Source organism: Dicentrarchus labrax, unplaced genomic scaffold (assembly GCF_905237075.1).
Source record: "Dicentrarchus labrax unplaced genomic scaffold, dlabrax2021, whole genome shotgun sequence".
Taxonomy (NCBI): Eukaryota; Metazoa; Chordata; class Actinopteri; family Moronidae; genus Dicentrarchus; species Dicentrarchus labrax.
Genome location: NW_026136724.1, coordinates 17,923,732 through 17,947,968, shown reverse-complemented (window position 1 = coordinate 17,947,968; position 24,237 = coordinate 17,923,732). Strand labels below are relative to the sequence as shown.

General features: G+C 41.4%; 2 protein-coding genes across 2 annotated transcripts; one reads left to right on the top strand and one right to left on the bottom strand.

Annotated features, from left to right (window-relative positions):
- The first annotated feature begins 21 nt into the window (after positions 1-21).
- On the top strand, positions 22-12,289 carry nup37 (nucleoporin 37). The gene is made up of 10 exons (XM_051392959.1): positions 22-159; positions 942-1,133; positions 1,218-1,339; positions 5,533-5,605; positions 5,845-5,939; positions 10,486-10,576; positions 11,179-11,360; positions 11,466-11,516; positions 11,907-12,000; positions 12,091-12,289. Exons 2-10 carry the CDS (start codon positions 978-980, stop codon positions 12,202-12,204), a joined length of 978 nt encoding a protein of 325 aa, XP_051248919.1. The 5' UTR covers positions 22-159; positions 942-977; the 3' UTR covers positions 12,205-12,289.
- Positions 12,290-17,213: 4,924 nt separating this feature from the next.
- Positions 17,214-23,314, bottom strand: th2 (tyrosine hydroxylase 2). Its single transcript, XM_051393114.1, has 12 exons — positions 23,020-23,314; positions 21,981-22,155; positions 21,682-21,770; positions 21,511-21,578; positions 21,359-21,409; positions 21,120-21,265; positions 20,000-20,135; positions 19,840-19,909; positions 19,683-19,739; positions 19,316-19,411; positions 19,088-19,221; positions 17,214-17,606 (listed from the first exon to the last, which is right to left on the bottom strand). The coding sequence occupies exons 1-12, from the start codon at positions 23,248-23,250 to the stop codon at positions 17,441-17,443; spliced, it is 1,419 nt and encodes a 472-aa protein (XP_051249074.1). The 5' UTR covers positions 23,251-23,314; the 3' UTR covers positions 17,214-17,440.
- Between the last annotated feature and the right edge of the window lie 923 nt (positions 23,315-24,237).

Here is a 24,237-nt window from a genome sequence, read left to right as displayed (position 1 = left end):
ATCCCCCCCCTTCACGTGTGTGCCCGATGGTTCAGTCCACGTCGAACCCGGAACAAGCTTGAAAACATTTCAAACGCGCGCCCCATTTGAGTCAAAGAAACACTTGAAAACAAAGTGTTAAAGTACATCCCAATCGGAATAGACTCCTATAATCAACAGGTAATTATTATGTTGACAGCCTGAGCGTTACACGGTGAAACGGGCTATATAAAGGCTTGTTTAGGCTAATTGCTAACTAGCTGTGCGCTTCTATCTGAGCCAGCTTTATTTCCACACCATCTTTAAGTTCGGTTATTAAACGCTGTCTGGTGTAACAGTATGTCTGTTAATGTTAAATGCTAAATTCGGCAGCCGTGATCTACTTGGATCTGTACTGGTTCATTGTGAGGATATTGGTCTTATGCCTGCCTCTTATTTGGACCCATAGCTTTCAATGAAAATAAGTCTGCTAAATAAACATGCTTTGTGTGTTTGATGTGTGCCGAATTGAAGGGTGACCGATGTAGTTTGGTAAGAAATACCCACATTCTGCCCTGCTAGATATGCATGCCTCTGTACCTGCTATAATATATTAAACAGGCAGATTTTTGAATAGAATTTGGTTTGACGCTCCAAGCATGGCGAGAAATGTAGAGCACACTTTGTGAGGGTGTCTGATTTTAATGCCCTTTTACTTGAGCAGTCAAGTTTATGTCATATTGTGTTTTGAGCATATAGTATATTGTGATATTTATGTTATATAGTAAATAAAAGATGTTTGACTAAAATAACCAGACAGGAATTCAGCTAATTAATGAACTGACAATTAAAGGCACTGAACTTGCAAAAACCAATGGCTGTATATTGTTATATTATCAGTCTACCTGAGCTCAAGTTAATGCTTAATTATATTCAGTATCAACTGATTTATTTATTCATTTTTATTCTTTTTGTTTTCACAGTTCACAGCTCTGATCTGAAGCCAGCAGATACACAGCATGCAGGAGGACTCGAGCCGCAGTCCCAGTTACACGGTGGCGTGTGAGGACTACGTTCACGTGGTTGAATTCAGTCCTTTCAGCTCTGGCACCCCTGCCTCTCTCCTGGCCTACGGTGGAAACCAGTATGTGGTAGTGGGCACCTGCCTGTTCCAGGTTAGAGATGCAGCATCACACAACGTGGTTTAAGTACAGTAATGCCCAGTATATTCTTTTCTGAACACACACCTGTTCCCACAGGAGGAGGATATGGAGGTCGAGGGAGTTGAATTCAATGTTCTTCGAGCTTTCCATCATGAATTGCGCGTCGATGCTCTCGCCTGGAGCCCTGAGTCCCGGCTGGACAGGATACCCACTATCAGGTACTGCTAGTTTGATTCCAGCACCTTTTTGGTCTTTATTATGTTTCCACCAAACTGCATGGTGCAGGACAGTATGGGAGTGTCTGTCTGTCTGTCTGTCTGTCTGTCTGTCTGTCTGTGTCTCGACAGTTAACTCTGACTGTAGATTGAGTAGATTTTGAAGCACCTATCTGCATAAATTGTAAACTGGGGTTAGGCAGTATGTTGTTTCTGCATCAAAATTGTAGTCTGTGCACATGAAATGCAAATTAGTCCCAAAATGTCACACAAATAAGTACTAAAGGTCACTAGTGACTATTGTTAATCACAGTTTAGTACAAGGTGACTGACCAACAGCAGTCATTAGCATGCAACAAGGAAAGCCAGTTAAGTTTAAAGTTACTTTAAAATGAGTTAAGAGGCTGAAACCAAATGCCAAAATGAAAAAATTTTGTTTTGGATTTTAAAAGCTGCATAATTAAATAGTTATTTTGTCTTTTTAATATCGTTCAGCCTTTATAAACTGATTAATTTGGAACTTTCTTAGATTCCTTAAGTATAATGCTGGTGTTTCAGCATGTGATTACTGCAAATCACACATGCACAGGCCATACACAGTGACATAATCTCTAAGGGATCGTTTTTGCCCCAAGGCCACAACAAAATGTCTCTTCCGCAGCCCGAGTGCTCTAGTCTAGTTAGCTCAGGAGCTGCTCTTTAGTGTCATTAGTGCATAAACTGCTGCTTGGAAGTGTCCTGTAGGGGTTTAAATAAAAGGGCACTTGAGATTTGGCTTCTGAACAGCAACCTTGATAATGCAGGAGGCTGTTTCACTTTTCAGATGACAGATCCCAAATCTCAGTTGTTCCCACCATGTTACCATACAGCATCTGTTGTTAGCATCTTATTTGGCAGAAGCCTTTGTTAGCATCTTATTTGGCAGACACTTTTACTCACACACACACACACACACACACACACACACACACACACACACACACATGCATCTTTTGGGGGTCAGTGTCCTGTCAAGAACACTTTGACATGAGCAGGAATAACTAGGGATCAAACCACCAACCTTACATTTGATACCACTACAAACGTATTTGGTCATTAATCAGTTAAAGTAATGACCTTGTTAGGGTGTTTTTTAATATAAGATGAGGTTTATGGTGAGACATCTGAAGCTCTAGTGCTCTCCTGTTATGTAAGAGGTCACCAGACCATTGTAACACGATTAGGAGGCCATACTTCACTCCCAGTTCAGAAACCTGACATCTATGTCTTTAAATATAACAAGATGATTATTCACAAACACTCAAGACACAGTTGCAGAGAAAGCACAGCAGCCACTGCGCTGTGTGAAAGTAGTCTCTCACTGTCACACTACAGCTGCACAGCTGCCAGGATGTGAGCCAAGTTATTTCAGGTGGCCTTGGACAGGAGGGAAGAAGCCTAACTGTAGATTGTTAGAAAGCAAGAGTTTCCTCCTAATTGGAGCGGTGGATGGGAAGGTTCCGCGGTCCCTCCGGAGGTGTTTAAGCTTTCTGTAATTGAAAAGGAAAGGCAGCGATAATTCCTGGCCTTCTGTGGTTTACTCCACAGGGCCCTCGAGCCAGCCCTGTGACGTGCGCACATGTTATTGCGCTGATGACTACCCACTCAGGTTCCATCCCTCCCTTCGATCTGCACGTAGCCGTGCCTTCCAGGAAAAGTACAACATTCTCACGGGCTTGCCTCAAGCAGGGGCCCAGAGAGAGCGAGAGAGCGAGAGAGGGGAGGAGAGGGGAGGAGAGGAGAGGGGAGGAGAGGAGAGGAGAGGAGAGGAAAGGAAAGGAAAGGAAAGGGGGGTGCTCGAGCTGCAGTGCAGCCACCATCCACCACTGCAGCTTGTAATGAGAAGATTTGAAAATGACTGTATCCTGCAAAGACCAGACACCCTACACATGATAACTGACTACCACTAAATACACAGATTTTTTCTGTCTTTACAGTCAGAAAGTGGCACCTAAGGAACGGCTGAGTAAATACTGTTGGACTATACACTGAACCAACAGCTGAACTTTGTATTTTGGGAGGCATTTTGTGGCTTCATTAGAGAGTTGACAGTAATGAAATTTCAGGAAATGAGCACAAAGAGAGATCGAGAAAATGCAAATCATGATTGTTTTTTTTAAAACCCTTTGGCCCCCACAGGTGACAGACTGATGACAGTTTTGCATACTGGTGGCTGACTGGTTAGGAACATTGAATTTCCCAGTTGGATTCCAACCAGGGATTGTTAAATGTCATAGTCTTGTCTCTGTCTGTGTTTTCCTGTCTACTCTGCATCAGCTGTCCAAAAAACAGTGAAAAATGCCCCAAAATTATGCAAGCCAATTATTTCTAGATACAACCCCCCCCCCCCACCCCCATGTCATTTCAACAGTCTTTGCAATCTGCAGGTGTGCCTTGTCACACTTCATTTGATGCAGTCTAATAAAACAATAACACTCGGTACACGCTGCCTACTTTAGCAGCGCGTGACGAATACGGTGCTGAACGGCTGCGTCTGGCACACACACAGCGTTTACACCGACTGCGTGTCAGCTGCGTGTCTGCTGCAGAGCTGCTGCTGCTGCCAGACCTGTCTTTCTATACTAAGATTAAAGTAAAAGAAGATATGAATGGATTCTGCACACAGAAGCTTTTAATCTGAAAACAGATACAGGACGTGTTGAATTTGAAGAATACATTTAACTTTTTTTGCATGTCTGTGACATATTCTATAGATATAGACATTTGAACTATAGTGAAAGGTCTGAATGCTGCTGGCATATTGTCGATATGACAATGAACAGACCCTTTTCACTGTCCATTTTGCTGGGAACTGCACGCAACTCGAGACATGCAACTCAGTTGGGCAATTTAAACACTTTTTAGTTATGCCACAAAAACTCATAAAACCCACAATTTTTAGAATTCTTATTTCACAAACAAGATATAATGTGTTTATTTGTGAGTTTTAGTGGTGCTTGTAGGTTTCTAAAAGTTTGGATAGAGGAAGGCTATGTAACTCCCCTGTTTCCAGTCTTTGTGCTAAGCTAAGCTAACTGACTGCTGGCTGTCGCTCCAGTGGTGAGGGTATCAACAATGCCCTCATCTGCCTCACAAATAGGAATATTTCCCACAATGTTGAACTATTCCTTTAAAATCTTGCAGTGTGTCTAGCAAAAAAACTAAAATATTGTTAAAGTCAGCCTAAAGCTAATGTGTGATGTGCAATGGAAGATTGTTCGGGAAGAAAACAACACGCCAGGCTTCAGAAGTCAAATGTCTATACAACTGAAGAAGTTCCACACTTAAAGATCTTCCCTGTCTCCCAAAAAATTCACTCGAAGTTTGTGTTAACTTTGTGTTTTCAGGTCTCTGTTGAGGTGAACTTTGTGGTGATATCACATAGGAAAGGATAAACTCTAGTCTCTCACCTCTATCTTGTACTAAAACAACCACTCTGCTCGACAACAGCAAAGCTGAAATTGAGTTTCACTTCTAATAGTGACTTTTATTGTATTACACAAGATTACTGGACACCACTAAAGAAAATGGCTTTGACATTAAAGTAAAAACAGCAAAAAGAGCCAGAATATGTTCCATGCTTTACTCCAAAGTACAACACTAATTTGTAGGGTTAGAAGGCCTATCCTAATATAATCTAATCTACTATAGCAGTAATACCCTGAAGCACGTTAAGGGTGTTTGTAGTGACATCATGCCAAATCCATCTGTGCCTGCGACTGCAAATGTGTGAACCGCTGTCTGTTTATTCTGGTGATATGTGTGTGTTTTTCTTGTCATAAGTGAGTTAGTGTAATTGTGTGAATAATTGTAGGCACTGGTGTATACTACGACTGATTAGAGGGAAAGTCCTCTGCCTGGCTCTGCACAGGTTTCTGAGACATGCGTAAATGGCGTGAGGAATCTTGTTTTTCTCCCTGTTTATCTTAGCTTGCAATTAGAATCTCCCTGGCAGAGTTTCTACTGATCACTGTCCAAGTTTCTACCACACACACTGCAGCTCTCATCCAGAAGTGTCAGTCTAGGCGGCTGCAGGCATGCATGTAGAAAGAGATGTCGTCTGTCATTGGGTCTATACAGCCTGTCTCTGTTTTGATGTTCTCTCTTTGTTTGTTTTTATATCCTCTCGTTCTTTTCCTCTTCCTCTCTCTCTGCAGATTTTGCACTGCTGCAGCTGACAGAAAGCTACGCCTGCTGACTTCTGATCTTCAGGATAGACATGAAGTCAAGGTAGTCCAACATCTGGAGCACATTGGCCAGGACTGCGCTTGTCAGTCGGCATCAAACTTTCTTTACTTAGCACTGACATTCGGTACTTAGTGATACAGGAAATGTAGCCGTACACACAGAAAGCAGAGCTGCAGCCAGTGTAGTAAGCCCAAGTTTGCTAGAAGACGCTCATTTAACAGTTTATTGATCACGTGTTTGCTGTTTTTCTTTACATATTGTTTTTCTATACTGTTGCCTAGGTGATGGAGGGCCACAGCAGCTACATTAACCATTTGGTGTTCGAGCCCACAGAGGGGAAACAAATTGCTTCCGTCAGTGATGACCACACTTGCAGGTCCAAACCGTTTTATTTCCGGTGTGTGTGTGTGTGTGTGTGTGTGTGTGAGGGAGAGTGTGTGTGTGTTCCTAGCTTCTGATTTTCAGTTCTGTTCTCTGTTAATGGTGCAGAAAGTCCTGACTGTGTTTCCACAGTGAAACATGATGCTAAGCACAACATGCTCCGGTGTGACTGTGCGTAAGCACAGAGCTGCTTTGTAGCTTTTCTAGCTAATTGGTTAAATATGGAAATCCAATTAGCTGCAGAAAGATTTTCCTCTCTAAGGGGGACTTATAACGAGGTCCCAAAATTTTCCCTTTCAATTAATGCTAGAGGAGGGAAAAAGTGTGTCAGTAGCCAGGGTCACGTCAGGGACACCCCCCTCTACATCAGCAGGCTGGTTCTTCTGCAACATGCAAACCTGTGCTGCAGTACCAGGCCCTGTTCTTATATTGTTAATGTACAGTAAGTGTAGAAATTCTTCAATTTGAATACTTTTAGATTGGAACCAAAAGTTGCAGGCAGGTTAAGACCAGGGCTGCATGTAACAACTGTTTTCATTATTGATTAATCTGCCGATTGTCTAGTCAGTCAATTAATCGTTGTTAGAAAATAGTGGAAAATATGCATCACAGTTTCCCAGAGTCCAAGAATGACTTCTTCAAATGGCTTCTTCAGTCCAAAACCTCAAAACATTCAGTTAACAATAAAACACAACGTATTACAGAGAAAAGCAGCAAATCCTCACAATGCAAGAAGCTGGAACAAGAACAAACTTTAATGAAGATTATCAGAATTGTTGCAGTCAATCTGTGAAGACACGGGACAGAGTAAGGCAGAGTCATGATAAATAAAAAAATATACGCTTTTTTTTTGTTGTTGTACCGAGTAGAATGAGTCTGCCCCACTCCCATCCACTCTCCTCTTCCCCTGCCTCCGCTAACCGGCCAGAGAAAACAGGAGTGCGCTCCATCTGCTGAAAGATTTAAATTCTGTCATGTTGAGAAAATATGGGACGCGGGAGGAAGACAGAGGCGGAACAAGGGATAGATCAAGTTAACAGGAGAGGACCTTCCAGTCAGCCCACACAAACTGAGCCTCGATATGAGAGGAGTAAACCGGGAGGGAGAGAAGTGTATGCCGGCATGTATAGGCTCATGACCTCTCCATCACTCTGTTAGGTTTGGCAGCAGTGCCTCTACTATAAGTTTGCTTAGCTTTGTCATCACTGTCCCCTGCAGTTGTGGGAACTCTGCTGTTGCCAACATGCAACCCGATTCTGCAGCATCTAGGTGGGGAACCAGACTCCCCTCCCTCAGGGGAGTTTACATTTGGCCCATGTAGTCTAAACAGCTCATGCTATCAGTATAGCTGGAGTGAGGCGAGTCTGTGGGGAAATGTGCCACCTAGAGATCACAAGGGCACACTGCAGGATCCTGAGGGGATTTGTGCTTGACTGAGTTCGCAGATGAACTCGGGATAACGCACACCTGCTGCTGCATTATGTATATGGTTCAAAGCGTTTCGTCCTGTTCTCAGTGATAATCCGTTTGCTTTTCTCAATCTCTTCGGTTGTGTAAGGGGAACAAATTACAGCAGCCTGATATCTATGCTTCCAACCTATCTTCTGTCTTTTTTTGGACTGATGTACCCCCACAGCCCCTATCAGAGGAGCCCTAGTACCCCTTCAACTCTACGTGACATGTTTAATATGTTCTTATGAATATAAACTGGGTGTTATTTAACAGAAATTGGATATTGGTACGAACATTTGTTCACACAATGAAAGTGTTTAGTGGCAGAAGATGGATGTTTCAGCTATTTATTATCCATTACTTTTAGCTCTCTAATTCTTTCTCCTTTAGTTTGATCTATTTCAACATGTATCCATTCATTTGAGCTGTTTTTCTGTCTCAAATATTTACTTCTAGCTAGCATTATCTGTTTCAGCCATTGGCAGTTACTTTAATAGCCATTACTTTTAGCTATCTATTTCAGGCCTTAAGCTATCACTTTTAGTTCACTGTTTCAACTTTTCTGCTCGCTTGCGAAATCACACACTCTCAAACACGTGTTACAATGTGGTACATACTGTTCTGTCAGCCTAGCTTTGCCAGCTTACTGGTTATTGTAAATATACTAAAGACCGGCATCTCCATAATCTTTCCACATATTCCCTGGTAACTACAGCGCTATAAGTAGCCTATCTCAGCCAACCCAATACACAAACACTACAAACGCGTTGAATGTTTTCAATTACAGTTAAAGTATTAGACTTTTAAAAACAGATAATGTTATTCTGTCAAAATCAAATATTCCTGTGGAAATAGATGCTGATGCAGATGCTTGTGCACCCCAACCAGGGCGACCCCGAGGCACTGTAATGGGATTATGTTCTTCGACTCTTCCAGTTCTCTCCCCCCAGAGAGTCACCTTTTGATTATTTACTCTGCGCTCTACAATAAATCAGATCACACAGCGCTAGCGGCATTTCCCGTTTCCTCCACTTATGGGAAACATTGACAAACCGTAATGCTCTGGCCACGCCGTTTTCTCACTTAGATAACACAATACAGGACTTTAGATGTCCTTTTCAACTCTGTTGTACATGGAAGCGAAGTGTTATTGCTTGATGTAGTGTTATGCAATTACACAGTGTTTTATCAGAGGCGGTCACGCGTGTTTTCGTGTCTCATGTCTTTCACCTCGTTTGGAAAAGGTTATGTTTTTTTGGGGAGCCGGTGCTCTCCATTTGAAGGGCAGAGTGGTTGACCACAGTTTGGCCGTTGGTGGTGTAGCGTGCAATTGAGCTCTGCTTGGCTAGTGGTCTGAAAGAATAGGGTTTAGTCGTTGTTTTCCTGGTGTGGTCTGGGGGTTTTTTTTTTTTTTTTTTTCTTCTCCTCAGCCTCACTCATGCTCCACCGTGGAGGCTCTGGCTGGGTCTGCACATGGGCAAAGGAAAGAAACCCAGAGTTTCGACAGGGCTCTATCCTGCTGCAGGGGAGATGAGACAGGAAAAGTTGAGTGTTTACTGAGGTCTTCATCTGAGACAGGGCATATCCTCCCCTACACCGCACCACTGAGGACATCAATCTCTCCAACAACACACTTGACATTTAGATGGTCTTTGGAGGTACTTTTTGGGCTTTATTAGATGATGTCTTTTGCATGACCTCATCAGTCAGCGCCTTCCCATGCTTCACAAGCGTTTGTTTTATATTCCCAGAAACACTTGCAGCCTCCCACCCCCCCCCACCCCAATGCCCCCGTCCCCACCTTTTCTTCTAGTTCAGGGATCGTTCAGATGTGGTTAACCATAGATCCAGGTCTCTGGACCCGCAGTTCTCTCCATCCAAGTGATCCATTACATCCGTGGTGTTTCTCAGCTGCTTTTGCGATCATAGGTCTTATTTAGCTTCAGAATCGACTATTATTTAAATGAAGGCTGGTCATAATCCTCACACAAGCTTTAATTCGTGGTTGGCGTTTGCTTGCAAGACCCCTTTTGTTTTGATTTGCCTAAAGTCGGATGCTGTTCAACTTCTCTCCGCTGCTCTTCCTCAACTGACGTGCATTCTGTTGCCCTCTCTGTACTCCACAGAAAATGAATGGCAGTGGGCCGCCCACAGCGAAACATTTGCTGTAATGTGAGTGGAGCGTAACGCCGACTCAGGCAAGGGTGATGTCCCCCTCCCCCCTCCTCCCCACCTCGACCCTTCCCCTGCTCAATGTAATGTGAAGCTGGCGTTTTCCCTGAAAGAGGAGTCCTGCATAAGTCTGTCTGTCTTCACAGCTCAGGGCCCAGATCTGAGAAAAGAGCCCTTTTTCTCTGGAAAAGCATGAAGACTGTGTACATCACAACCAGCGGGAGTTAGATAAATGAGGAGCAAACATGAACTTGGAGGAAAACTTGTCGTCTATCATTGCCCACATTGTGTGCCATAAGAGCCTGATGGTGTGTCTTGTATTGAGCAACAAATTTACGGAAAAGTCGAGGTGGAATTCTGCTAAAAAAGCATCAGAAGAAGAAACTAAATGCCTTTGTTAAACAATATGTTTGCATACGGTAATGGGGGAATAATGTACGTGTTATACATTTAGGCCATCTGGACAATGAACTATTTTGTTTTAGATCAAGCACCACAAAGTAAACCACAAAGAAACCTTGGAAAGAGAATTATTTCAGATATTATGTAAGCATCCAGCGGTGGCTCAAATACCAATGCTATTTTTGGAACTGCTCTAAAACCCCATCTTTGTTGTTAATTAGGAGGTAGTGGATTTTGTTTTGGATTTTAGGCCAAGAGCGGTTCACATATCAAGTTGAATCAATCCGTAACATTACTAATGAGAACTGATTAAAACTCCTGTGTTTGCTACCCCCTTCACAATAACCTGAGAACTATGTGGGTTTTTGCAAAGAATTCTCACAACTCATAGTTAGACTTATAAAACTTGAGTTTATGTTTGTACCAATAGCCAAAAACAAACTACGTCATACAAAGTATCACTCGTCAATCGTATTTTATTACTCATCTTAATTTATCTTGACCTTAAAAAATAGGGTGTGGGACCTGGATGGAAATGAAAGCACTACTCTCAGACTTCGCTCTCCTGGCATCAGTGTGTGCTGGCACCCAGAGGAAGCCTTTAAGGTAGGGTTTTTTTATTTTTGTTTTTTTAGATACATGCTCATATTCTGAGGTCTGGAGTTAGTCGTCTATATGCAGCTACATACTGTAGACCTATCACCTTGTCAGGTGCAAGGTCAGATCAACTGGAACATGTAACTTTACGTTAGTGTCTCAGTGTTTTTGTGTAAATCCAAGAGGCCCTTCGATGACAGGCCAGGTGATGGAGCTCCATCAGCTCACCTTTTGTGGGAAGGTTGTAGCTCCTTGTTTTTCATAATTGCCCTCCCATGCTCCGGACCTCATTCAAGTGTCCTTCTTGCCATCCAAAAAAACCTGATAACTGTGTTAGTGGTCAAAGGAATCCAATTAATATTTAGGATCCAACCATAAAAAGGAAATTACACTGTGAAATATCCTCTAATGAAACATTATCTAGTAGATGTTTGTTCTAAAGGCAGGGGTATGCTCAGAAGAAACTAGTCCGACCATGTCTGAAAGTGTTTTTATCGATGTGTTTTCATTACCTTAGAATGAGCCATTTTTATCTTTAGGTCGCCTTCCATGGAGTCCATGGATTCTAGCAACATAAACTACAAATATTGGTTTCAATCTGTCCTCTCCAGTTAATGGTGGCAGAGAAGAAAGGAACAATTCGTTTCTATGACCTTGTGACGCAGCAGGCCATTCTGTCACTGGACTGTGGTCAGTCCCCGCTCATGTCAGCTGACTGGTGCCTCACCAACACGATCAAAGTCGGTGCTGTGGCGGGAAACGACTGGCTCATCTGGGACATAACTCGCTCCAGGTGACCGGGGGGTGCCTGGGTAATACACTATTGATGATGCATGAAGTATTGATTTTGGATAGGATGGGATGTGCCTTTAAAAAAACATGTTTGTATTCTTTGCAGTTACCCACAGGAAAAAAGACCTGCACACATAGATAAAGCACGGTTATTCAAGTAAGAACATCTTTTTTTTTAATAGTTGTAAGGCTTATTGTTTTTAGTTTTTTGCCAATTTATGACCTCATGCACCGAAAACTTGCCAATTGAGGGAATCGGCAAGCTTTGGGTGCACGTAGATAAAACATCCACGTATGGATTTGTATTGATTTCTTCTTTCTTCTTCTTCTTCTTCTTCTTCTTCTTCTTCTTCTTCTTCTTCTTCTTCTTCTTCTTCTTCTTCTTCTTCTTCTTCTTCTTCTTCTTCTTCTTCTTCTTCTTCTTCTTCTTCTTCTTCTTCTTCTTCTTCTTCTTCTTCTTCTTCTTCTTCTTCTTCTTCTTCTTCTTCCTCTATGCAAGTGTAATTGTGTGATGACATATAAAGAGATTTTTGATACACCTCCTCAGGTGGTCTCGAGCCAATGAAAACCTCTTTGCCACGACCGGATGTCCAGGAAAGATCTGTAGTCAGTTACTCATCCACCATCTTGGCCACCCACAGGTCAGTCAGATGCTTTTCACAGTCCAGATTGTTATCATTTTAATGTTCTCTACAGCTCCAGTCTCATATCACATACTGATATCGTTGCAGCCGGTGATGATCGGATCCACCGCAGTGGGATCCGGCCTCAGCTGGCACCGGACACTCCCGCTCTGTGTGATTGGCGGGGACAGGAAACTTTGCTTTTGGATGACTGAAATGTAGACAACTGTACAGCACTTATCCAGGATGGATAACTAGGTCCTGTGTTTTCTATTCTAGTAAATGTTCAATAAAATATTTTTCTGAATATCTGCAGTTTGTATGAAATTTGATAGAAATTGGCTGCGTGTTTGAGCTTTGTTCTTTTTTTTTTTTTAAATCTCTGACTACTCCTTCAGGTAAGCTACAGATAAACAGCAGGCCGGTTGGGTCTCTGCGAAGAGCTCGTTTTTCTTTTCTCTTAAGAGTAAGTTACATCAGCTGTCTGTTATGTCCTGCCAAGAGAGCTGTAGTTCAAAGGAATGCATCAAGGAATCGGTGCCAACTCTCCACTTCACCAGTCAACATGATCATCATAGCGCAGGTGTTCTCTCTCTGACTGTTTCTCAATTTTCTCAGACTGAATCATATCAAGAATATATTTTTGTATGGACTGTTACACCTGCTGTGGTGCGCTGAAAATCCACAGGAAGGTTTTGGATGAGGAAAAACTAGGAGGTCTGGCCGTGTTCCAGCTATTGGTCAAACCCTACAGGGGGGAGGCGGTTGTAGGGGTTAGGATTAGAAATCGTAGGAAAGGCTTTGGGAAGCATGGGAGTCTGGGGCCATTTCAGGTCATCTCCAACTCCATGACATGCAAAACAAGCGGTTCATGAGGAGGCAGGGAGAGAAAGGGATGCGCATCACCTTACCTTGGCGAATAATTATCAATGCTCCACAGACCAAACATGGAAGACGGGGGATCATTTGGCAGAAACTTGCAATGCCCTCCGGTTAAACAAGGACTTATTGTACTGTCACAGGAATGCCATGTGTGAAGCACCACCATCTCCATTTTCAAGGCAGCCATACACCCTCTAAGCTGCAGAGGGCACTCATTTAATTAACTTGATCATGAATCATTCTAGATGACAGCTGATCACTTGTTTCCACAGATGTACTTAATCTTCAAGGGTGCAGCATTGGATAAATGTGCGTTCATACTCGGGTGCCTAACAGAGCCGTTTATTGTACTTTTATTAATGTATATGTCAGCTGAAACACTAGGTTGTATTGTACCACGATGCTTCTGCACGACAGAGCGGAGTGAGCAGAGGCCGTGGAGACCTCCACTCTTTCAAACCAGTTCGTCAACCTTGTATATTTCTTGGACAGGACGCGTTAACCGCCATCCACAAAGAATAACATGCTACTGCTCTCCTGGTCCACGCTTTTGTTTGAACAAGTCCAATGTGGTCTCCACTCTCTACGTTCGCTGTGCTTTAGGTGCAAGTGGTGCTGGAGCAGCTGCATATAACACAAGAGATTTCAGTGTCAATGGATGCAAGAAGCTGCCATTTTCATCCATGCACACTGAATGTTTTCCAAAGAGTATAAAAGCTCCCTTAGAGGGCACTGGAATTGCCAACTGAGCCACTTTCCTCTGAAACATGAGTCATGAATCTCTGGCTTTACAAATCCCAGTGACTCAAGGACACCATCTGATGGCTGGTCAGCAGAATAGCATCCAGATTTAATTCCATCTTGTCTGTGAGCTGATTTCTACAACATATGATCCATCTTGGAGATCTTACAAGCTCACCTCTTTCCTGAAAGCACGTCCTCAGATGTCACTGCCCCAGGCCGCCATGTTACCTTTGATGTAACCTGAATGAAGCTATTATGCCTCACAAACAGTTTGATCTCTTGTGGTGTGTAGACTAATAACAAACTGAAATGGATGAAAGAGAGATCAGAACGCCTTAAAATCTTCCCCAACTTTCTCCTAATCTCCGCCCTCAGATAATTCTTCTGTGGCCCTGCCAACTTTAAGCCCGGGCTCAACAAAAAGAGAGCAAATAAAAATAATGAGGAGCATGATATGAAGGGAAACAAAGTAAGAGATTAGAGCTCTTTGAGGCCGGTGTTTGATTTAATCTCACGGCTGGTTTGTTGTTCAATGCTTTCCCAGAATGGAGTGATTATGTTGATCTTGATGAGTAGATGTCCATTGAAAAGTGCTTCATCTCTACTTTTGAGTGGAGTTTGTTGATCATCTAAACTGGTGTGTTGTGTGTGTGTTGTGTGTGTGACAACTGCAAGGCAAAAGATGGTTTGTTAATGGTTAATACACTATTTATTCAAAGCTTTATAATTTAGGCATAAGTCATTAAAAATGTTTGGGTGGCAAAGTGTTATTCTCTTCCAGCAAGATACTTTTTATCCCTTCAATAGACTGTTTGATAACGTGCTACAGAGCGTCTGAACTGAAAGTCCATTAACATTTGGACTATTATAAGAACCCTTTATCTGTATTTGAAGTTGCAGATGACTTAGAAACTACAGACTTATTAGAAGGTGGAACTCATGACCCATTATTGGCTTTTTAACATTTACAACTGCAGACTTGACGGCCAATTAGAAAGTGAGAAACCCGTAAGCATTTGTTATTTGTGGTTCATCAAAGGAGTTAAAGGAACTTAAAAGCTACCTAACAAGACAAAGCAAGTATCAGGCTGTAGGACAGTAATAAAACCAGCCAACCAGAACATTTGGCGGTGTACGCTTTCTTCTGCTTTCTTTCCAAGAGAGATTAAAAAAACCCAACTCATGTCAATGCAGACCTGCAGGCTAGCCTGGCCCTAAAGTGAAAAACATACCTACCAAATACTTCTTAAGCTGACTAATTAACACCTTGTATCTCGTTCAACCCATGCATAAACAGAAAGGAGCAATTATTAAGCAATATTAATGACTTAATAACATCACCATCCTTTTCCAGACAGATTTTCTTGATAAAATAACAGTTTGTTCTACATTTTGTGAAATATTTGCTTTCTTTCCAAGACTTAAGAGAGATAAGAAGAAGTGCAGAGCCGGGATCAGGACGACTTTAGCCTAGCTTAGCATAATACAGGAAGCAAGAGGAAACAGCTAGCCTGGCTTTGCACAAAGTGAAAAAACACACCTACCAATGCCAATACCTCTTTCTTAGTTATTCCTCTTTGTCTCCTGTGGGGGACATAATGCTACAAGGAGCTCCCTCCATCATTGCTTATGCTTGGCCAAATGTTGAGCCTCAGCCCCCTGGCTAACTAGCTGGCTTGTCAGTCCCAGGGCTGTGCCAGGTCACTGTGGTCTTCCAAGTTTTCTTTTGCCCAGAGGAGTCCATCTCAGAACAACCTCTGGATCTGCCTGCATTCAAAGCACAGCCATCCCAGTCTCCTCTGCTCTTATTTCAGTGACGATGTTTTTTTCTGTCTGAATAGTTCAAAAGTTGTGATCTTTTTAGGCCAGAAGATGCCGATAAACATCTCAGGCAAAGTTGTGGATTCCTTCAACCCCTTTTCATATGGCATTGGTCTCTCACCAGCATTCAGAACAGTAGAATGACGATGTTATTTTACGATGTTATTTTATACTTCTAGATGTTGCAGCGTCAGGAAAGTTTGTCCAGGGCTTTCCCCAACCGTGCCTTAATCTATTTGGCCTGATGTCCACCTTGAATTGCAATTATTTTACCAGGACATAAACAAAATGTTGCCAAGAGATTTTTTGTGAAGAGGTTGTTCCAGCACCTAAATTGTGGTTTTTAAATTTCTCTTTCTGTATGAATTAAACAAATACCTCATTTGTTGTGTTTATCAGTCAGCGTTAGAGGTGTTGGTTGGCAGATTGTCTTACTTTGAAGAGGGCCAGGCCTGTTGTTTCTGATCCCATCTGTACTTAATGCTCAGACGTGAGATTGGCATGCCTCTTCTCGCCTATTCCAAAAGTGAGCTGTCCCTTTGATAGCTTATAAATGATCCATAAACCATTGGTAAACAATTTGTTAGCTATTTATTCTCCATCAGGCCTTAAATCACCAGAATCACTCATATCTTGTGGAGTATCTTTCTTTTGTGTTCTCAGGCCTGAGGACAAAATGAACCTCCTGACCCTGTTTCCAGCCCGGAGGAGGCAACCACGCCAGCGTGGGGATGGGATGGCCCTGACATCAATAAAGGAAACACTTATGGTTGGAGTCAGGATGATACAGCATTTGGGATTTACGGTGGGTACGCGAGGCACAAGAATCTAGCTGGATCCCTCACTGGTCACCCTGTTGCTGCGGCAACCCCGCTTTTGTTTAGCGCTCAGCAGATTTGGATCCTGGCAGTGGTTTTACAGGGATTTGTGGATTTGAGGGCGCTGGATGTAGAATGAGATACAAGAAATTATAAAGTGACTTTTGCTTGGAGAGTGTGCATGCATGCATGTGTGTGTCCCTGCACACTTGTCAAGCAGTAGATCACTCTTTCCCTCCACTTGCTTCATCCCCCTCTCTCTTGCACTTCACACACAATTTTTTCTACTCCACAAACACAGGGTTTCCTAGGGAGGCCGGAGCAGGGCTTGATTTACTGTACAGTGGAATTATGGGAAGGGAAAGCTTCCCAACACAAGGTGGCCGAAGGGAGGGTTTGCCAGCCACCGTGTTGATGGTGCTGATGCTTTATGAGTCCTGCAGATGGAGATGATTTGTCTTTTTCAAGGGAAAAGCTTTGACGTGCGTGGCTCTGATATGCATTGTCGCCTGTGTGGAGATCAAAACGCTGGATGTCTGTCAAAAACCTCCGTAGGCCAAATTCTCCAGTCGCACGGAGAAAGAGAAATAAAGAGAGAAGAGCATCTGTCAGCAGTGCAGCCCTGCGGACCGTGCTGTGGTCGACTGTGAGGTCCCGGTGACCTGGCCCCTACTGATGTGCTGGGCCTCAGTGCTGGCTCTGGCCTTGACCAGCTGAGGGAACATGATACTTAAATCATTCATAATTAGCTCCTTCCCTTTGCTTAATAACACATGAAGATAAATTGGTTCCAAGACTTTTTCCAAATGGAAATAGTTGGTTTGGAATTAAAAGCTAGAAAATGGCCTACAAGTCCTGTATTGTAGTGGTTCACTCTCTCTTATTCCTCCTGCTGGCAAACCCTGGACTTCTCTCTTCAGCTTATTTTCTATCTTTTCTGTCTCTTTGGAATGAAAAACACTGACATTTCTTCATGAAAATAAACGTTTATTTCTTTTTACATAATCTTCACATGATACATTATACACAAACACCCTGTGGAACCTCACAAATGTTACTACATTGTGATTTTCTTTATGTGCTCATAACAGTAGATGTCATATACAGTGTTTACACAAGCCAAGTGTCCATCCCTTTGGTTGCCTTCCCGTCTGCATGACTTTCTTATCTCTGCAGATAATCTGCTCCTGGTTTTAGGATGAGCTGAGCTTCTCCAGTGCGCTGTGAAGGGTCTTCAGGTCTTCTCTCAGCTGGCTCAGAGCATTTTGGATCTTGCTGGATTGATCTAGAACCTCCACGCTGCAGGTAAAGGGGTCGTAGCGAACTGCAAAGGGACGCTTGATGGCTGCAGAGTATCTCCTGTGGAAGTGATTAAGGTATGAGTATTAACAGATGCATAGATACAGATGGTGACAGATATTAGAAAGTCTCTGACTAAGGTCTAAAATGCGTCCTCCACTGATAGGGGTTTTTTCCACTAACAGGGATCCAGTTCCATTCTGGTTCAGGCACCCAGTTTTGAGCCATTAGGTGCATTTAGACCAAAAATAAATCCGTTCGGAACCAAAACCTAGCAGCTTTCCCTTGGTAACCTTGGTTCCTTCTGATGAGGATGCATCCTTGATTGGGCTGGTTGGATAGATAGCACCAAGGTTCCAAGAATCTTGAAATAAACCAGTCCAAGAACCAGAGATAATTTAGTGGAAAAACACGATAATAAGTCTTTTCCAAAACAGGGAACCGACACCTTTCCGGTTTGCATGCCTAGTTTTTAATCATTCTGACCATTTCAACCAAAGATAAAGTTGTTCGGAACAACAACATGAGAGTGTTTTCCTTGGGAACCAAAGGAGGTGTGTCATATTCTACAGAGAACGAGAGCTAGTTTGGTGGAAAAACACTATGATAGGCCTGTTCCACCAACAGGTAACCGGCTCCGTTCTGGTTCGTGCTCCTAGTTCTCAACCATTGGGAGCGTTTCAACCAAAAATAGATTGGTAGGCGTGTCATAGTCCCCGGTTGTTGTGGTTGTGTTGATGACACATCCTTAATTATAGTAGTACTCAAAAATGGGGGAAACCCGGGCTGTTTCGCTAGATACTACCAAGGTTCCTAGAATCTTGAACAGGTTCAAGAATCAGAGCTAATTTGGTGGAAAAACACTGTAAAAGACATCATATGCATCCAAAGTGTTTCTCAACTCATTAAAGGTAGCCTAACCTCTGTAAGAAAACTCAATAGGATACCTTCAATTTAGATTTTACCTTTTAATTTGCCGCTATTTATATAGTACATTATTAATTCCATTGGGAAATTGTGTTGTTATAGCAGCTAGGTTGCATACATCATTAAATAAAATATTATTATATTTAAGGAACTAGTGGAGGTAAGAAACAAATAATTACAAAAGGTAATTAGAAATAATAAAGTAAAACAAAGTGGCCCTTTGAGTTTAGATGACTTTGTTACTCACACTGTTCCCAAAGGTCAAGAATGAACTTCCAATGCTCCAGGAGGCATATTATATTACCTTCTATAAAGTATTATTATTAAGGATTAGAAGAACAGAACAGTTGAGTGAGTAATCAGTGCTTAAGCTTGTGGTCATGCTTTGATTTGAAACTTAAGACTCAGCAGGGATGTCGGTTTAAGAAATAAATCCAAACTTTTATTTGCAGAGTTTTGAACAAGCACCATCAGATTAAAACACATTTTACTGTATTTTTCGGGTAGAAAGTAGTTTAAGGAATAGCTCTTATTTTAAAAATTGATTGATCTCTTTCTATTGGTCGCAAGGTTCTCACCCAACAGCAATAAAATACAAAATAAAGGGTGAATACCTCAACTTAATCTTTGCGTCCTCGAAGCTCTCAGACACAAAGTAAACAGGCTGGTAGGTTTGGTCCTGGTATGGCTGCACGGCGGTCTCCTCCGGGTTAAAGGGCTTGTACTCTGGCTCGTTAGACAGAGCATACTGAAAAGAGAGGTCAAAGACTGTCAGGACACCGAGCAAAAAAATGAACATGCAAATGCAAATATTTGTGTGTGAACTCAGAGAACACACTCACAACGAGCTCTCCATAAGATGACAGCAGTCCAGCGCCGTAAGCTTTCACCGTGCCGTTCTGCTTGCAGAGGCCAAACTCCACAGTAAACCAATATAGCTATAAAGGGGGAACACAATAAAAAGGCAGATGAACATATTGTGCATGGTTAAATACAATGTGCAGTAGCAAAGCCACTAGGTGGCACTGAAGGTCCATTAAAGTGAAGCCAACCTGTGGTAACCTCAGGTATTAGAAGCTACTCTGTCAATATTTGATATGAAATTTAGTAATCTTCCTGTCCTTGCAATGTTTTTTACCTTCAGGACAAAGAAAACAAAGGTATAGATGTCTGATTAAAATGACACTTCAGGTTTTAATACAAACTTACCGTTGACAGTTTCTCAATGTCTTCATCTGTAGCTCCAAGCGAGGCGAGTCCAATCTCCTGAAATTGTTCAAATGAGTCAGTATTAAAGGTAATTAAACTAGATTACACTCTGATTAGGCCAAATCCAAGAACATATAGTGCAGCACAGCACGGTTACCTGTGAAAATTGGGCGAATTCTTTATCTGCCAGCATGGGAATATGGCCGAGCAGTTCGTGACAGCAGTCTCTGTCGGAGTAGATTGAACCGAGTCAATACAAGAAAAAAGCAGCTGAATACATAAATACTTAAGTTGAAATAAAAACACAGATGACTTACGGCTCGGGGGAGTGCATGGGAGCAGAGGAGTGACGGATGTACTGTGTGCACTGAAACACCCTGAAGGCCAAACTGTTGAGGAAGTCTCTGGCTGACAGCAGGCCGGCTACTGGACGCAGCTGGAAACCAGTTTTCTCTGAAAGGAGCAGAGATGCTATCAAACACACTGTGATGGAGCTCAAAGGAAGTCGAACCAATAGACAGCGGTGGAAAGTAACTAAGTACATTTTTAGGTACTTTACTTGAGAGGGAAATATCAGACTGCTCAAGGGAAATTTCAGATTAAAACTTTCTATAAAATAACACATAATAATCTTATAATTTACAAAGGTTAAGTCAGTGGTTCCCATCAGTTTTACTTGTGACCTCTTACAAAAACACGTTTCAGGAAGCTATGAGTTATTAAAGTTGGTAACCACTGGACTAAATGGATATACCATAAAACTTCCCAGGCTTTTATTTGCCTCAATCACTGAACTCTGCAGGCATCTGTATTCCTTTTGCACAAAACTCTTGCTCAGCGAAGATGGGAAATACTATGAATTAATTAATTTGATACTTTTAATGTTTAACTTTAACGATTAAATTGTGGAGAATCTAACTGATCTAAAGATGGTTAGTTTTAAACCTTTATATATACTTTAAATGGTTTAAACATTTCTATTTGTGTAGGCGATCTATGCAGCATAGAACTTGCTCAAGTGGGCGACCTGGTGGGCTTTGGTTTTATATATCCAAAGAGTTAGATGTAAAATATCTCTCAAAACATGTAGCTACACCAGCCTAGTTAAGGGAACCTGCTTCTAATTTTTCATTTGTCAAACTCTGTCTCCATTTGTGCTTCTTTCGATTTAACTTTATCTATCGCTGTCATTTTTTGGGCCGTTACCAACCTCCAATTTATTATCTCTGTCTTCTTTTATGATAGAAGAAATCTCCTCATGCTATTAAACATATGTCTTTTATCTTAAAGGAATCTTAAATCTACTTTTGTGTTTTTACTGTTACACTTTAAAGACCAAAATCTCTCATAATTGAACTTTTTCGAACTGTTTTGGGGCTTATAGTGACTTATAATAGCAGAAATATCCGTTTATTCTAATTGTTCAGTCTTTGTCACCTTTCAGGAAGGCAGAAACCTCTCTGAGCTGGGGGATGCGGTCCTCTCCGTAGCCACACTCTTTCTCCAGCTGCTGCAGCCCGTCTAGGAACTGCCTGCAGGCCAGACCGGGGTAGATACTCCGCAGCTGCCGGTAAACCTCCCTCCTTTTTAACAACAACAACACCATCACATCATTACACTTTCATCACCCTTTCACCTTCATCTATAACGTGCAGGACCGTGCAGCTCATTCTCACCATGTGGACACTTCCTCTGCTGTGTACTCCACAGTGGGCAACGGGTCCCCCCTGTGACAAAGAGAGTTGATTTAAGAGAGAATATTTGAATGATACTCAGTGCTTAATGAAAATATATTGACTTTTTTTTTTTTTTTAAATATCTGACTCACTGTTTGTATCTGAAGGCAAGCTCGGAGATGAAAGCCCGTCTTTTTCTGTATTCTGGATCGCTGTATCCCTGCAGAAAAAGATGTTAAATGACCATATATAAGCTTTATTTATGTCTGATAAACATAATATAATAATAATACAATGTGACATATTTTGCAGTAAACACTCACTGGATGCTCCTGGTCCATATCCGGATCAAATTTGGTTATTAACATGTTGCATCTGTCGAGGTCTTTTATCTGTCGGGGAAACCAGGGAACTATGATGGGAGAAGAACATAATTAATTAGTGCTTTTGTAATTGGTTGCATGTTATTATCATATGGTAACATTACCAAAAAAACTTAAAGGAGCATTTAGCAATTTAATAACATGCCATATGATGTCCTAATATGAACAAACCTCACTAGAAATGTTATAGAATGATTTTAAAAAAAGCATGATGGGCAATTATAAAAGGAAGTAGTTGCCTTTTTCCTCCGGTATCGAGCGAACGTCGTCAGCGACTCTCTTCAGTGAGTTGATGAAAACGTCGAGGTCGGAGCTGTGAACTTCACACTTCATGAAGAACTCCAGATCTGTTGTGCTGTTCTTTGACTTCCTCCCCGGTCGACTCTCGATGTGGAGAAGTTTCGCTTCAAACGTCTATGAGGGGAGGAAAAAAAGTGTTAAAACAAATACAAGAGAGGAGGAAAAAAATCACCCTTTATGTTCTTTTCTTTTGCTTTGAGTTTAGTTTTTGTTGTTATTTCCAAATAAATTAACATATTAGTTCATTAGTTCATTTCTCCTTTACTAAATAATAACTCAAAAGGTCTTAAAAGGACTAAATTCTATATTATTAATGTTTTTTTTAAGCTGTTTCAGGTTTCAATAAACTTTGAAAATAGAATTATGATCAGTTAAGATACAAATTGTTATTTACAGGATTTATTCTTTTATTAAATGTAGATATTATTGGGCTCTTAGCTGTGGTGAAAAATAACTACTATAATTTTGACGTGCTTTACTTTTACTTTTACCACATTTCAGAGGAAATATTGTTGTTACTGGTTATATGTCAGATCACAAGTCTTTTAAACAGACAACAAAAGATGTTTTCTGTGGTTTATAGACTGACTAGACTCTGTGTATTCACCCCTAGGGATCAATAAAGCCTTATCTTAATCCATAATATTAAATCATAATGTATTTGTTGAATATAGTTTTGTATAATTAATCTGAATCTGCAAATAGATGTAATAAAAAAGTACAATATATGCCTCTGAATTGCAGTGGAGTACAGGTATACAGTAGCAGAAAATGGAAATACTTAAAGTATATAGTTAGTTATATACTGAATAGTTGTTATTGCAACCCAAATATAACAGAAAATACAATTTAATGTAAGCATCAATAATAAGAATACAACAGTAACACACACAGGGCTCATTTTTCTGCATAATGAGTTCATTTAACCTCAACCTCAACTCCAGTTAAAGATAAATGCAGCATGTATTTGAGGCTTACCTCGAATATTTTCCCCGTTTTGAAGAAGCCCGCGTTTTTCTCATTGCTGAGCGTGAACAGGACGTTCACGGTGACCCTGCCGTGCTTCTCCTCGAACACGAAGCCGTCTCCGTACCTGGAGGGCCCCGGAGAGCCCGCGGAGCCGCTGCTGCGCTCCCTGCGAGCGTCCTCGATCAGACTCTGCTTCCTCCCGCTGAACGGCGCCGCCTGCGCCGCACTGTCCGTCTTCATCTGCGCGGTGTTACCGGAGCCAACGGGAAGCCTGTGTGTGTGCGTGTGTGTGTGCGTGTGTACGTGTTTCACCATCACCTCTGTGCACAGGTTTAAATAGCCTCCATCATCTGAGGGCTTTATGGAGATGTGTTGCGCAAGTATGGCACGTGCGTTTGGCGCTTTTTAGGCCTGTTTTGCGTCATGATATTACATCTATTTATGGGACAAAACATGGTGCTGTTAGGAGGGGGAAATAGCCAACTCTACAATAAATCAATCAATCACAGATGCATTCAAAAAAAATCAGGTCATCATAGGTTACATAATCCACATTATCATATATAAAAGGGAAAAATTAAGTTTTATAGGATTTGTGGAGGTTAAAAGTGCTTAGTTAGTTTATTAATTATTACTAAAACACCACACTGGTAACATTAAAGGTCTTTTTAAGACAATATCTGACAGCAAAAAAGTGTTTTATTAATGTAATATGTATTTTATCCCTCATTTATAAGCATAATGCAGCTGTAAGCAGCTATAGACATTTTTAAACATTTATTAATGTGTCATCCATCACTGAATGCTGGCATATAAACAGTTAATGAATGACTATGTAATTGAACTCATTTGTAATTATATAATCTTAATTATTTTAATTCTTGACTAAGACAGTGCATCAATAAACACTTTAAATGTCCTTACATCTGCCTACAACTATATTATAATGTGTTATAAACCATTTATTTAATGTTTATATACTGCCTCTACATGGTTAATCAAAGATAAACGCCTCATAATTCCTATATATAACTTTAATTAGTGTTATTATTAGTAGTAGTAGTATTAATATGTCTTTAACTTTGTCTCAATTGTTTATTTAATGTTATTTATTTTACTCTAAGTTTATTTAACTTACTTTGATTTCTCTAGTATTATGTTGTAAATGGCTGAAACCTTTCTTTACACACCCCTATTTAGCATTTATAAGCAACTGTATGGTATTTG